Here is a 12,595-nt window from a genome sequence, read left to right as displayed (position 1 = left end):
GCCTCTTGCCGTGCAACGCATCTTTACCCACGTCCTCTGACCCTGGTGCGTTAGCCAATGCGGGGATCAGACTGATACGAGACAGAGGTCGGCCCCCTGTGCACACCGGAGCCAATCAGAACGCTACAACAGTTAAGGCCGACCAATCATCACCGCAACCTTGCCGCGGGGCGGAGTCGAAAGGGAAAGAGGCCTACAGAAAAGGGGAGGAGGCTCCGCGCCAGTGGGCGTGGCATGGGCGGTGCAAAGTGCGCGGTGCAGACCAATGGAGGGCGAGGGCTGGAAACCGCGGCCTCAGGAGCCAATAAGCACGGGTACCGCGAGCCAATGGGAAGCGCTGTCACTTGTCTGCGACAGCGGACCGATAGAAAAGAACGTTCGAAAGAGGAGGGTTGGACTCTCATTACGGGACTCCAATAGCGTGGCTGGGCCCTGAGGCTAGTGGGCAGACCCCAAGACGCCCTGAACCAATAGGCTGGGTGGGGCGGGGCGACCGTGGCGGCGGCGGCGGCAGCGGGTTCGGTTGCGCCTGGCGCACGGGGTGAGAGCGGAGCCCAGGCCGGGAGCAGGCGCCGCCGCCGCCAGTGAGAACCGGGGCCCGCAGCAGGGCGGGCGTTGGCTGGGGGTGGGGACCGGGCCGCGCGGGCCCTGACCTCTGACCTCTCACCCCGCAGGCGACCATGGGAAACGTGTTGGCCGCCAGCTCGCCGCCTGCAGGGCCGCCGCCGCCGCCGTCACCCGCCCTCGTGGGGCTGCCGCCGCCTCCGCCGTCGCCGCCGGGCTTCACGCTGCCGCCGCTCGGGGGAGGCCTGGGCGCCGGGGCGGGCGCGGGTCGAGGTGCGGAACGGACCCCCGGGGCTGCCGCCGCCAGCGGTGCTAGGGGCGCGGACGGTGGGGCCTGCGGCTGCCTGCCCAACCCGGGCACGTTCGAGGAGTGTCACCGGAAGTGCAAGGGTGAGGAGTGAGGGGCCCCGGCGGGAGGCTGATGGCCCGGATCTGAAGGAAAGGCGAAAAACATCGGGGACCTTGGGAATTGGCATGGACTATTGGAGTCACTATTAACAGAGTGTTAGGAGTTGACGTTGGGATTGAACAGTGGAACTTTGGATATGGGGCTGCAAACGATAAGCTCAAATGGTGGAACCTGCGGGTGGAATGCTGTATTAGTAGAAAAAAGTCTTCGGAACCCCAGGAGCCGTGGGGATCATCCGAGCCAGCCACCACCTGGGTCGGCGAGGGAACTGAGGCCCAAGGTCACGGTGTCAGCACGGTGACATGGTGGGGTGGAACCCAAAGCGCCTGGATCCTGGCTTGGAATCACCCCTATAGTAATAAAGGTGGAGACTTACGGAGCACCGTTCTAAGCATTCTCTCTCTGTTAATTCTGAAGTTCTTGCAACATCCCCATCCCCATCTTATAGATAAGGGGCTTGACATGCAGAGAGATAAGTGACTTGTTTAATGTCACACAGGTGGTAGCACTGGCATTTGGATGTAGGCAAAGACTCTGGCCCTGTCTGCTCCACTGTACTGTCTCTTTATGAGTGGTGTACTTTGTGAATTCTGTTTGGGGGGTGCTTGGAAGGAAGGGGTGAGAGCTGGTGTGGGTGTAGGGTGGAGTGTGACAGCATTTCTCTCCTTCAGAACTGTTTCCCATTCAGATGGAGGGCGTCAAACTCACAGTCAACAAAGGGTTGAGTAACCACTTCCAGGTGAGCCTTCCTGGTGCCCTCACCTTCCAATGCCCAGCCATTCCCCTGCATCTTCCCATACAGCCCCTTTACTCTCCCCTAAAGGGCTGGGCCTCCTTGGTGCTTGAAAAGACTTAGGTACAGTGCAGGCAGATTGCCCAGTGGGGGCGGCAGCGGTGGGGCTTGGGGACATGGAACCCAGAGATCTCCCACCCCAATCTAGCCCCCAACATCCAGACAACTGAAGTGACAGCTATGTATGCCCACCCCCAGCACATCCTTTCTCTGAGTCTAAGTCTCTAATCTAGCCCAGTGAGCTTCTTAGTCTCCATCTCCCGCCCAACCCAAGGAACCCACCACCACCACTTTTGCCCTCCTTTGATTTGGGCAGTCATACTGTCAAGTATTCCCCACACAGGCTGAAGGGGAGCTCTCGTGTGTGGGTGGGGTGGGGTGGGGTGGGGGGACCGTCTCATCCCCCAGCCCTCCCTTTTCTCCCAGGTGAACCACACAGTAGCTCTCAGCACAATCGGGGAATCCAACTACCACTTCGGCGTCACATACGTGGGGACAAAGCAGCTGAGTCCCACAGAGGTGAGGTTCCTTTTGTCGTTCATCCATTGTATCTTTTAACAAATATGTAACCAAATACCAGGCTAAAAAGATTTCTCAGGAGAAGGTCAGAGCTGCTGGTAGAGCTGAGGCGTTGGGCAGTGGGGACTGTGTCTCTCCGAGGCTCACCGAAACATACGGAGCTCCTTCACCCAGCAGAGGCCCTCTGTGGCCAGCTCTGGCCTGGCTGATGACTCAGAGTGAGCTGGGCCAGGCTGTAGATCATGCAGGCTTTGAATGCTCAACTAGGCATTTACACTTCTCTAGAGGGCACCAGGGGCTGTGAGAAGATTTGCACAAGGGAAAAACATGGTTAGATTTATGGTTTTATATTTTAGAAGTATCCCTCAAGCTGTTTTGTGAAGGCTGGATTTGGGGGGGTCGGGTGGCAAAATTAGAGGCCTGGAAGGAGGCTGGGGCACAACAAAGCAAGAGAGCACGGGAGACTGAATTAGGGCCCTGTCTGTAGTATCCTAAATTTTCTCCTTCACATTCGTTCATCCAGCAAACCTTCATTGTGCCCCTATTCTATGCCCTGCCCTCCTGAGGCTCACAGTCCAGTGTGGGGACAGACCTATCCTCAGAAAGTAACAGTTCAGAGTGGGCAGGGCTGGGGTGGGGAACCTAAAAGCTGTGGGAGACTAGATGGGGGAGACTCACCCCAACCACGTGGTCAGGGAGGGCTTCCTGGAGGAGGGGCCCTCATTCAGAGGCTTTCTGACCCTTGGCTTCTCAGCTAGGCCTGTCATTCAGGTACTTCCAGAATGCTGGGCCCTGACCTCCAACCCTTGCCCTCTGCCCCACAGGCCTTCCCCGTGCTGGTGGGGGACATGGACAACAGCGGCAGCCTCAATGCCCAGGTCATTCACCAACTGGGCCCCGGCCTCAGGTCCAAGGTGGCCCTCCAGGTGAGTGGCAGATCAAGCCGACGACTGCCCAGCTCCCCAGCCACCCCGAGCACCAGGCCACCCTCACGCTCTCCTTTGCCCCCACAGACCCAGCAGTCGAAGTTTGTGAACTGGCAGGTGGACGGGGAGTACCGGGGCTCCGACTTCACGGCGGCCATCACCCTGGGAAACCCGGACGTCCTGGTGGGCTCAGGTAAGAGCTGTGGTTCTCGGAGGGTGGTCACAAAGCCCTCGCCCGAGCTTTCCTGGCCAGTCCGGTCCCTTCTGTGGCCTCCATTCCCGCCACCTAAGGAATGGCCAAGGGCAAGAGTGACTTTGACATGTCGGGCAGCGTAGCGGGTAAGAGTGCAGGTTCAACCCCAGCTCCCCCTCTGTCTTAACTGACTTCAGGCAGGTTCCTTCACATCTCCAGGCCTCAGTTTCCCCATCTGTGAGATTGGGCCACTGCCTAGGGTTGTCGGGTGCGTTATGTGCATTCACATGTGAAAACCTTGGAATGGCATGTAGCAGGTGCCGGGTAAACACCAGCTGCTCTTACTCTCACTGCTGGGGCTCTGGGGTTACTTTGGAGCACAGGACAGGTCACAGGGTGGCCCCAGCTCCACATGCAGCGGAGGCCTGGGATGGGGGCTGACTCGGAAAATTCTCTTTGGGGTGGGTGGCGGCAGGGACTGTCTGACTAATGTCTGTACTTCTGGTCTCTCTCTCTCGGTTCCCTTTTCTGCTTGTGCCTGTCTGCCTTTGCTTTCTCAAGAGTCATCTAATAAACATTTATCGAGTATGTAGTGTATCTATCCTAGGCCCTGAGAGTATGGCAGTAAACAAGGAGAATTAAGTCTCTGCCCTCTGGAAGCTTCCATTCCAGTGAGGTAGACAGAGAGTATACCAGCACACAAATAGCAGTTGTCAGGTGATGGGGGCTGCAGAGAAAAATCAGGAAGAGAGGGAAAGAGGGTCGAGTTCTCAGAGAAGACCTCACTGAGATGGGACATTTGAACAAAGACTGAAGGAGGGGAGGGAGGGAGCCAAGCAGCTAATGTGGGGAAAGGCTTTTCAGCCTGTGGGAACAGCACACGCAAAGGCCCTGAGGCAGGACAGCGCCCGGTGTGTTCGAGGACCGTGGAGGAGGAGGGAGGGGCCGAGGCCACCTCACAGAGGGCTTTGTGGAGCTCTGGCCTTTCCTCTGAGGGAGTCTGGGACCTCTGGAGGGTTTCAAGCAAGGGAAGGACATGGTCTGCGATTCTAACATGTGGCCATGTGCAGAGCAGATTACCAGGGATTCTGTTATAGGGGAAGTCAAGGGCGAGGAGGTGGGATTCTGGATATAGTTTAAAGGCGAAGCCAGTGGGATTTGCTGCTGGATTGGATGTGGGGTAAGGAGGGTGGGTGGGGAGACTTCAAAGGTTTTGGCTCAAATGACTGGAAGGGTGGAGTTGCTGGTTCCCAGGTCCGGTCCGTGTCTGTCTGGGCTGCCATGGGAGTCCTAGCCCACGGTCAGTGATCATGTCTGCCTGGAGGAGTCCAGGGAGACTTCTCAGAGGAGGTGTCACCTTTTGGGGGCCAACTGAGGCATTTTCTGTCCCCTGCTGACCCCTGATGGCATCACCCATTCTTCTATCACACAGTCACTACAGTTGGGCCCCAGGAGCTTTCTGGAAACCCTGAAGCTTTTTTCTACCCCAGGACCTTTTCACATGCTGTCCCTGTTAATTTAAACTCTTCCCTCTGGTCTTACCCTGGCTGAGTTCTTCCAGTTTTGCTTTCAGCTCGCGTGTCATCCTCACAGAAAGAAGGTGAAAGCAATGCACACCCTTGCACTATATCGCATCACCCTGCCCCCTAGTCTTTGTAGCATTTGCCTCTGAAGTCATCTTGCTCTTTGTCACCTTGCTCCCCAACTAGGATGTTGGCCCTTGGAGGACAGGCAGGGAGCTGCCTGTCTTGCTCCCACTGTGTGCCCAGTGCCTGGAACTGTGGCGGGAACCCTGGGTGCTCAGAAAAGACTCACTTCACGAAGGAGGTGGCGTCGCTAAGGCAGGCTCCGCTTTTGATCTCGCCCTCTCCGTCAGGCCCTAGGCCCCTTGGCTGCATCATCTCCTCCATGCAGTCATTCCAGGCCCTGGGCGTACAGCAGTGAGGAAGACAGCTCGAGGAGTCTTCTCAGCAGCCTGGGAGGTAGCTGCTGCCATTGCCCCTCTTACAGAGGAGGAAACCAAGGCCCAGAGAGGAAAACAACTGCCTCAAGGCCACGTGGCAAGTCAGACTCCAGGGGCTCTTCCTGCGGCACGGGCACCCTGCTTCGATTGCCTCAGCTTGGCAGGCCTGGGCCATCTCCTCCTTGTGAGTGCCCCAAGGCTGGCCTCCGGGGCCCCGTGCCCTGCAGCCCACGGCCACTGTTGATGTTCTCAGTTCTTACAGGTGTCTCTTCCCTCCCAGGCCTGTGCTAAGTGCTCACATAACTCACCCGGCAGCTCAGGTGCTGGGGCCAGGCGGCTCCACCTCCAGCCAGTTCCAGGACCTCAGGCGAGCGGCTCCACTCCCTGGGCCTCAGTTTCCCTGGCATGCAGGCATGTTAACTGTGGCCATCTCACAGGTGAAAGGGTCAGCATGTCTTCGGTCTTGAGTGCAAAGCCCGACATGTAGAGAGGGCACATCCTGTGCAAGGGGCAGGGGCTATTGGTGTTTTTACATCCCCATTTTACAGAAGAGTGAGGCCTGGGGTGAAGGCATTCACCCAGGACTGCATGGCTGGAATTAGAACCGGGGCCTAGCCCAAGAGCCCGCGTCATCCAGGCTCCTTCCCCACAGCCTCTGCTCCTCCTGGTTCATGCCAGGCAGGCCCTGAGCAAGGCCGTGCCGGGACACCCAGCAGCACCCAGGCTGCCCTCCTGCCCCCGTGGGGCTCCCAGGCCACTGAGGGGGGCGCGGGCTTTTAAAGAGATCCTTGACCACGAAGTTACTCCCGTAGTGAGCAGTTCTGCTCAGAAAGAGTTGACGACTGTGAGAGCTTATTACAGGACTCTGTCCCGCCTGTAGTGACAGGGACAGCTTCTCTAAACTGATGGCACCTGGACCAAGGGGGTGTCAGTCAGAGGGAGGGCGAAGAGAACGGCAGTTCAGGAAGAGGCCACCGTGTGGACGGAGGCCCGGAAAGCATGGTGTGGTCAAGCAAGGACAAAGTTCTGCCCAGCTGGCACAAGGAGCCACCTTCTGTCCAGTGCGTCTCCCACGTGCGTGACTGCCCTGGGTGCCCACCATGCCTGCCCCAGGGAGTCCTGATTGGAGCCCAAGAGGGCAGAGGCTGGGACGTGGCAGCCCAAAGCGGCCTCTGCTGCTTCTGCCCCGGCTCCTTCCAGTTCCCCAGTCCCCTGGTCCCTGGCCCAGGAGGTAGAAGAGGGACAGACTCCTTCTCTGGGTCAGCCAGTCTCTGCCCCTTGCCCGAGGCTCGTCTCAGACCTCTGACTCACTTCCTTTCCTTCCCATGGGTTTTAAATTCACGGGGTCCTTCCTGGCTGCTTGCGAGTTCTTTGCTCACGGAACATGTACTTACTGAGCAGCTGTGAGCTGCCAGGCCCCTTGCAAGTGCTAGAACTGCAGGTGCGGTGAGCCCGGGCTTTCTCAGCCTTGGCACAGTGGCCACTGGGGGTCGGAGACTTGTGGGGCCTGTCTTTGGCCCCACTAATGCCAGCAGCACATGCACATGACATCACCAAGTGTCCCCTGAGGCACACAGTTGTCCCCTGCTCTGGTGGAGCTAACATTCCCGTGGAGGAGATTGACATAGATAACTGCAGTGTAAGGGGGTATGGGGGTGGCATCCTGGGCCTGGGGGTTCTCAGTGCGATGGTCAGGAAAGGCCCCTGAGGTGGGAAGCGTGAGCAGGGGCTTGCGGCGGTGGCAGCTCAGGGGTCCGCCCGTCCCCTCAGGAGTGCACTTGTGCTGCTGGAGAAGGGCAGAAGTGCAGGGCAGCTGGAGCAGAGACGGGCGTGGGGGGCGAGCGAGGGGACTCGGGCGTGTGGGGGACTGGGTGGAAGCAGGCAGCGCAGTGGTCCGCTGTGATGGTGGCTCAGGCCAGGGCAGTGCTAGGAAGAAGTAGATGCAGGAAGTCACTAGCTACAAATGTTTAGTGGACCCAGTTGAGCAGCAGGAAGGATTCGGCCAGCAGGAGGGGCAGTGTGTGTGCCAAGGAGGGGGCTCCACCTTGAAGCTGGGGCCAGGCCATGTGGGGCCTTGTGTCTGCTGTGAGGAGCCAGGGTTGTCTTAGAGCACTGGGGAGCCATGGCAGGTTCAGAACATGGAGGGGCAGGGGCAGGTTTGCTTTAGCAAGGATCCTCTGTTGGCTGTGTGTGAGGCGTTTGGAGAGGGTGAAGAGTGATCAGGAGATAGAGAGGAGGGTGGTTGGAGGGACGTTGGAGATGGCAAAGGTCTCGCGGCCCACAGCCCTGTAGTTACCAGAGCCGACAGGCCAGGCTCCACGTTTAAGTCCTTGCCTCTTTGCATGACTTTTGACAGCTACTTTAGCTTCCATAGGCCTCAGTTTCCCCCTCAGTTGACTGAAAGGAATAATCCTAACAAGCAGCGTGTTAGTAACTGTTTAACAACTGGCTCTTGGGGTAGGGGCGGGGACTCATTTGTATCATTTACTTGTTGGGGGAAGAAATGTGCACAGTTGGCACTCGTGAACCCTAGGGGCCAGCTCCCACACACCCCCAGTCCCAGCCACCCAGGAAACCCTGCCAGGGCCCGGGCTATGGACCCTCAGCCCTTCCTGGCCCACTCTGGGGGCTGCCAGCCCACCCAGCCCCCCTGCCAGGTCCCCCCGAGGGGCTTCTGGTTTCCTCTGTCTGGCCGCAGCTTCCCTTGGCTCCCGTGCTTCCCTCCTGCTCCACCCCTGCCGCCCTCCCCGTCCACCTTCCTCTTTCCTCCGCTGGCCTCTCCTTCATCTCCGTTGCTGACTCGGTTTCCCTGTCTCTCTGTGTGCCGCCTTTTTTCTCCCCATTCCGTCTCCCACTCTTCCTCCCCAGTTCCCCCTTTGATGGCATTTGTGGGAGCTACTTTCTTCTGGGCTCCAAAGGCACAGAAACAAATCCAGCTGAGTCCTTGGGCTTAAGTGATTCAGCCCAGTGGTGGAGGGAGATTCACTTGTTCAGCAGGTGCCCACGGAGGCCTGAGCCGTCCTGACTACTGGGTACAGCGGGGCCCAGACTCTGACTTCAGAGTAGCAAGGAATTCTGCTAGCCGAGCCCCTGCCACATGCCTGGCATGTTCTGCTCAGCAGGCGGGTGCTCACTCAGTTAACTTCCATCACATCCCAAAGCGGTCGTCCCCTTAACCCCAGGTGGAGAAGTGACCCGGTGGCCTGCAGTCACCCGGCTGGCCACTGGTGGGGCTGCATTTTGAACCCAGGATGTGTTGCCTCTGCTCTCCTGCCTCTGGCAGTGGTGGAGTGGCTCAGAGCCTGGGCTTCAGGGGGTGGACAGGCCCAGCCTCTGGGCCCCTCCCTTGGCCTCCACGACCTCCTCTGTAAAAGGTGGGGCAGGACTACCGGCCTCACGGGCTTGTGCACACACCACAGGGCCCCTGGGAGGCAGAATTCTGGGCCGCAGAGTAGGAGCAGGGGTATACAGCCAAGGACAGGCCTGAGCCTTCCAACAGGGCAAGCTGGAAGGCTTCCTGGCCAGAGGAGGGAAGGCACCTCCCCAGATGCCTGGCTGGCTGGCTGGCTGGAAACTGCCCGGCATGCCCAGGTCACGCCCTGCCATCTCTCCCACAGGAATCCTTGTGGCCCATTACCTCCAGAGCATCACGCCGTGTCTGGCCCTGGGTGGAGAGCTGGTCTACCACCGGCGGCCTGGGGAGGAGGGCACCGTCATGTCTCTAGCTGGGAAGTACACATGTGAGCCTGGGCCCAAGGGCAGGAGTTGGGAGCTGGGGGGCCTGGACTCCTGGGTCTGAGGTAGGGGGAGGGGACTGGACGCCCAGACTCCCAAGTCCCCTTGGTAACCCACCCCCACCCCACCCCCACCCTGCTGTCTTCCAGTGAACAACTGGCTGGCGACGGTAACACTGGGCCAGGCTGGCATGCATGCAACATACTACCACAAAGCCAGCGACCAGGTGGGTTGGCCCGGGACCGGCTGCCGGGGGCCTGGTGTCCAAGGCTCGATTGCCAGGGGCTGCGCCTGGGTCCAGTCGGGAAGTTAACTCTGTGTTTCCCTGGGCCCTCCAGTTGCAAGTGGGCGTGGAGTTTGAGGCCAGCACAAGGATGCAGGACACTAGCGTCTCTTTCGGGTACCAGCTGGACCTGCCCAAGGCGAACCTCCTCTTCAAAGGTACAGGCCTCAGTTTCCCTTCATGGAAAATGGGCAAGAGATGACCCAGCTCTGAGTGGGTGTGTAGGCCCAAGGAGAGGATGTGGGACAGTGTTCTGAAACTTTTGTGAGCTTCCCAATTATCCAGCAATGCTAGTTAAGAAGGTAGGTGCCTGGGCCCTGCCCCTGGAGCAGCTGATGGCCGGGTCTGGGCGGGGCCTGGGGCCGAGCACCTGCTGCGCCCCCCCTCCCGCCCCCTGTGCACACGGCCCTCTGGGTTGATTTCGTGAGTGGAAGGCAACCTGGAGAGCATCCGACCCAGGCTGTCACCCCTGGCCATCTCTTAATTCTTTCTCCTCAGAACCCCAGTGGTTCTCCCATCTTGGGTGGGTAAAAACCATATGGAAGGGCTCATTCCATCAGCCAAGGGTCAAGGTGGCGAGGAGGCCCAGCGATTTCATTGCTTCTGAACTCGGCCTTTCCTACCTGCCCCTGGACCCTCCCTCTGGACCCAGCTTGGTGTCATGGCCCGGGTTTGAACTCCCTCCGTTAGATGGTCAACACCTCTGCCTCCCTGGCGCTCAGTCCCTGGAAGAAAGCTCCATCATTCCTCCCACAGATGCTCACTGGACACCTGCACTGTGCTCAGCCCTGAACTGGGCAGTGCCAGGGACACTGCCCTGACCATCTTGCGGCCTCACGGGGCTCCCAGTGGAAGTGGGGGGCAGGGTGCCTGGAGGGGGTCACTGAGCTAAGCCCCCAAGAGGAAGGGGGGTGCGTCAGCTGCATCCAGGGGTAAAGAGAGCTCAGGGTGGGTGAAGCAGCTTCAGGTGGCACGTGTGGCGTTGGTCTGGTGCCTGCGGTGGCCTGGAACGCGACTACAAAGGCACGAGCGGGAAGCAGCGCCCCTCTCACCCCGGCTCTCCCTGCCACAGGCTCCGTGGACAGCAACTGGATCGTGGGTGCCACGCTGGAGAAGAAGCTCCCGCCCCTGCCCCTGACCCTGGCGCTCGGGGCCTTCCTGAATCACCGCAAGAACAAGTTCCAGTGCGGCTTTGGCCTCACCATCGGCTGAGCCCCTCCTGGCCCTGCCTTCCACGCCCTTCCTCCTTCGGACCCCCTCCCCTTCCTTCCCTCCCTCCTCGGGGGCCAGGGGAGGCAGAGGAAAGGAGGGGCCCCATCACCCCAGCAGCTGAGGAGGGGATTCTGGGGCGCTTCAGGATCCTGAGCCCCAGGGGCAGTGTGCCCAGTGGGCCTGGGCCCCAGGGAGACTGGATCCGAGGGGAACTCGGGATTCTGAGCACCAGGGGCAGAGGTGGCCAGACAACCTCAGGGAGGAGTGTCGGGGTGTCCCCACCCCCCCCAAAGGGCCCAGGGCCCGTCCCGTGGGGGCAGCAAGAAGAGGAGCTTCCCCATCCCTGGCAGTCCGTCCCCACCCGTTTCCCACCAACCCCTCGTATGAATCATGTTTATAAGTTATGGAAAAACTGGGACGTTTTACAGAAAAAAGAAAAAAACAACAAAAAATATACACGGAAAAAAAAAGCAAGGTCGGGGGGCCTCAGCTTTCCTGCGTGTGTGTCTGGGGACCCTGCGGCCATGCCCGGCTGTCCCAAGGCCTGCCAGCAGAGGGGGCTGCAGGAGCGCCCGGCACTTGGTTCACCCTCGGCGGCTGCGTTCGCCAGGAGCCTGCCTGCGGCCGACTTCTCGGGCCTCCCCGCACCGGGAGGGGGGCCCTCGGGGTCCCTCACCCAGCCTGGCCTGTCTAGTGGCTGGGGGAGGCTTTGTCCCTCAACAGGCGTGTTGGTGCCTCTAAGTTGGGCAAAGAGGCCAGGACCTCAGGGTCTCTCCAGATTCCAGAAAGCAAGAAATGATGGTGTTTGGGGTTTTTTCCCATAGAAGTTTCACAAAGGATTCCAGCGACCGGAAGTGCTTTAGAATTACAAAGGGACCCCTTCCGGGCCTTGGCCAGGGCTGGAGGCCTGAACTTGGGGTCATGAAAGAGGCGGGGTGGGCAGGGTTTTGCCAACATTGACCTGAGGTTAACTGCCAGCTCCCCGCCCCGGGTCCCCCACACGGGAACTGACTGCCCATCCCATGGGGTCTGGGAGAGGGAGGCTGCTGGCAGGGTGGCCCCTAGTTACTCCCGAGAAGCCACCTCCCTGCCAGTGCCCTCGGGCCCGGCCCAGCCTTGGGGCTCCCTTCCTGGGACCCCGCAGAATCCAGCGTCTCCACCCCTCAGACTGGGAGGGAACCCCAGGCCCGCAGTTCCGTGCGGCGCCCCCGGCGGCCTCCCCTCGGAGCCCGGGGCTCCTGGCCTGGGAAACCTGTTTTACATAACAGGGCTGCCAGCGAGGGGGCGGCCCTGGCAGGAAGCCCTGGTGTGGCACCTGCTATATGCCAGGGACTGTTCCCAGGGCTGCCATTAGCTTCTCGTCTCACCAAAAGATGGTGCCGATTTCCCGGTTTCAGGGATGAAGGAACTGATGCCCAAAGAAGCCACGTCATTTGCCCAAGGTCACAGAGCTGGCAACCGCACGGCCAGGACCCGAGCCCGGCAGTTTGGGAGCAGAGTCCACGGCCCCAGCCAGGCAGCACTGCCCCTGTGGGCCCTGAGGACGGCGTCAGTGCTGGTGAGAAGTGCTGGCTTCTCGGGTCACAGAAGGGGGCAGGGGCGCAGAGAGGTGCCCACGTGCCTGGGTCACAGCAGAGAGCTGGAGCCGGGATAAGACTCCAGGTGTCACTCGCCCAGCCTCGGCTTTCAGCAGTTGCCTCACGCTGTCCCAGCCCACCCCTCCCATCCCGTTTCACAGTCCCAGCTTCCTCCCCCCTCACACCAAAGAGTCCAAGACCCCAGCCTTCCAGCTGCTCCCTCAGGTCCAGAAATCCAAGCCCCACCAGCCCCTTCCCCAAAATTGTATTCATCCATCCACAGGGAAGGGGTGCTTCAGAGTGCAGCCTGCTCTGTCCCCTTCCATGCCCAGCCTCACCACCACCCCGAATGAAAGAGCGCGTGGGTCACTGGGTGAGGTGTCGCGTCTCTGTGGGGGTTGGGATGGGGGCACAGGAGCTC

At 60.0% G+C, this 12,595-nt stretch overlaps 1 protein-coding gene across 1 annotated transcript; it reads left to right on the top strand.

The window, feature by feature from the left end:
• Positions 1-433: 433 nt before the first annotated feature.
• Positions 434-12,150, top strand: TOMM40 (translocase of outer mitochondrial membrane 40). The gene is made up of 10 exons (XM_037819887.1): positions 434-584; positions 675-954; positions 1,645-1,712; positions 2,193-2,285; positions 3,110-3,211; positions 3,299-3,404; positions 8,985-9,107; positions 9,252-9,328; positions 9,441-9,543; positions 10,458-12,150. The coding sequence occupies exons 2-10, from the start codon at positions 681-683 to the stop codon at positions 10,595-10,597; spliced, it is 1,086 nt and encodes a 361-aa protein (XP_037675815.1). The 5' UTR covers positions 434-584; positions 675-680; the 3' UTR covers positions 10,598-12,150.
• Positions 12,151-12,595: the final 445 nt, after the last annotated feature.

This window comes from Choloepus didactylus, chromosome 27, assembly GCF_015220235.1.
Source record: "Choloepus didactylus isolate mChoDid1 chromosome 27, mChoDid1.pri, whole genome shotgun sequence".
NCBI classification, from domain to species: Eukaryota; Metazoa; Chordata; class Mammalia; order Pilosa; family Megalonychidae; genus Choloepus; species Choloepus didactylus.
Note: the sequence above shows the minus strand (reverse complement) of the source record. Positions and strands in the feature narration are given on the sequence as shown.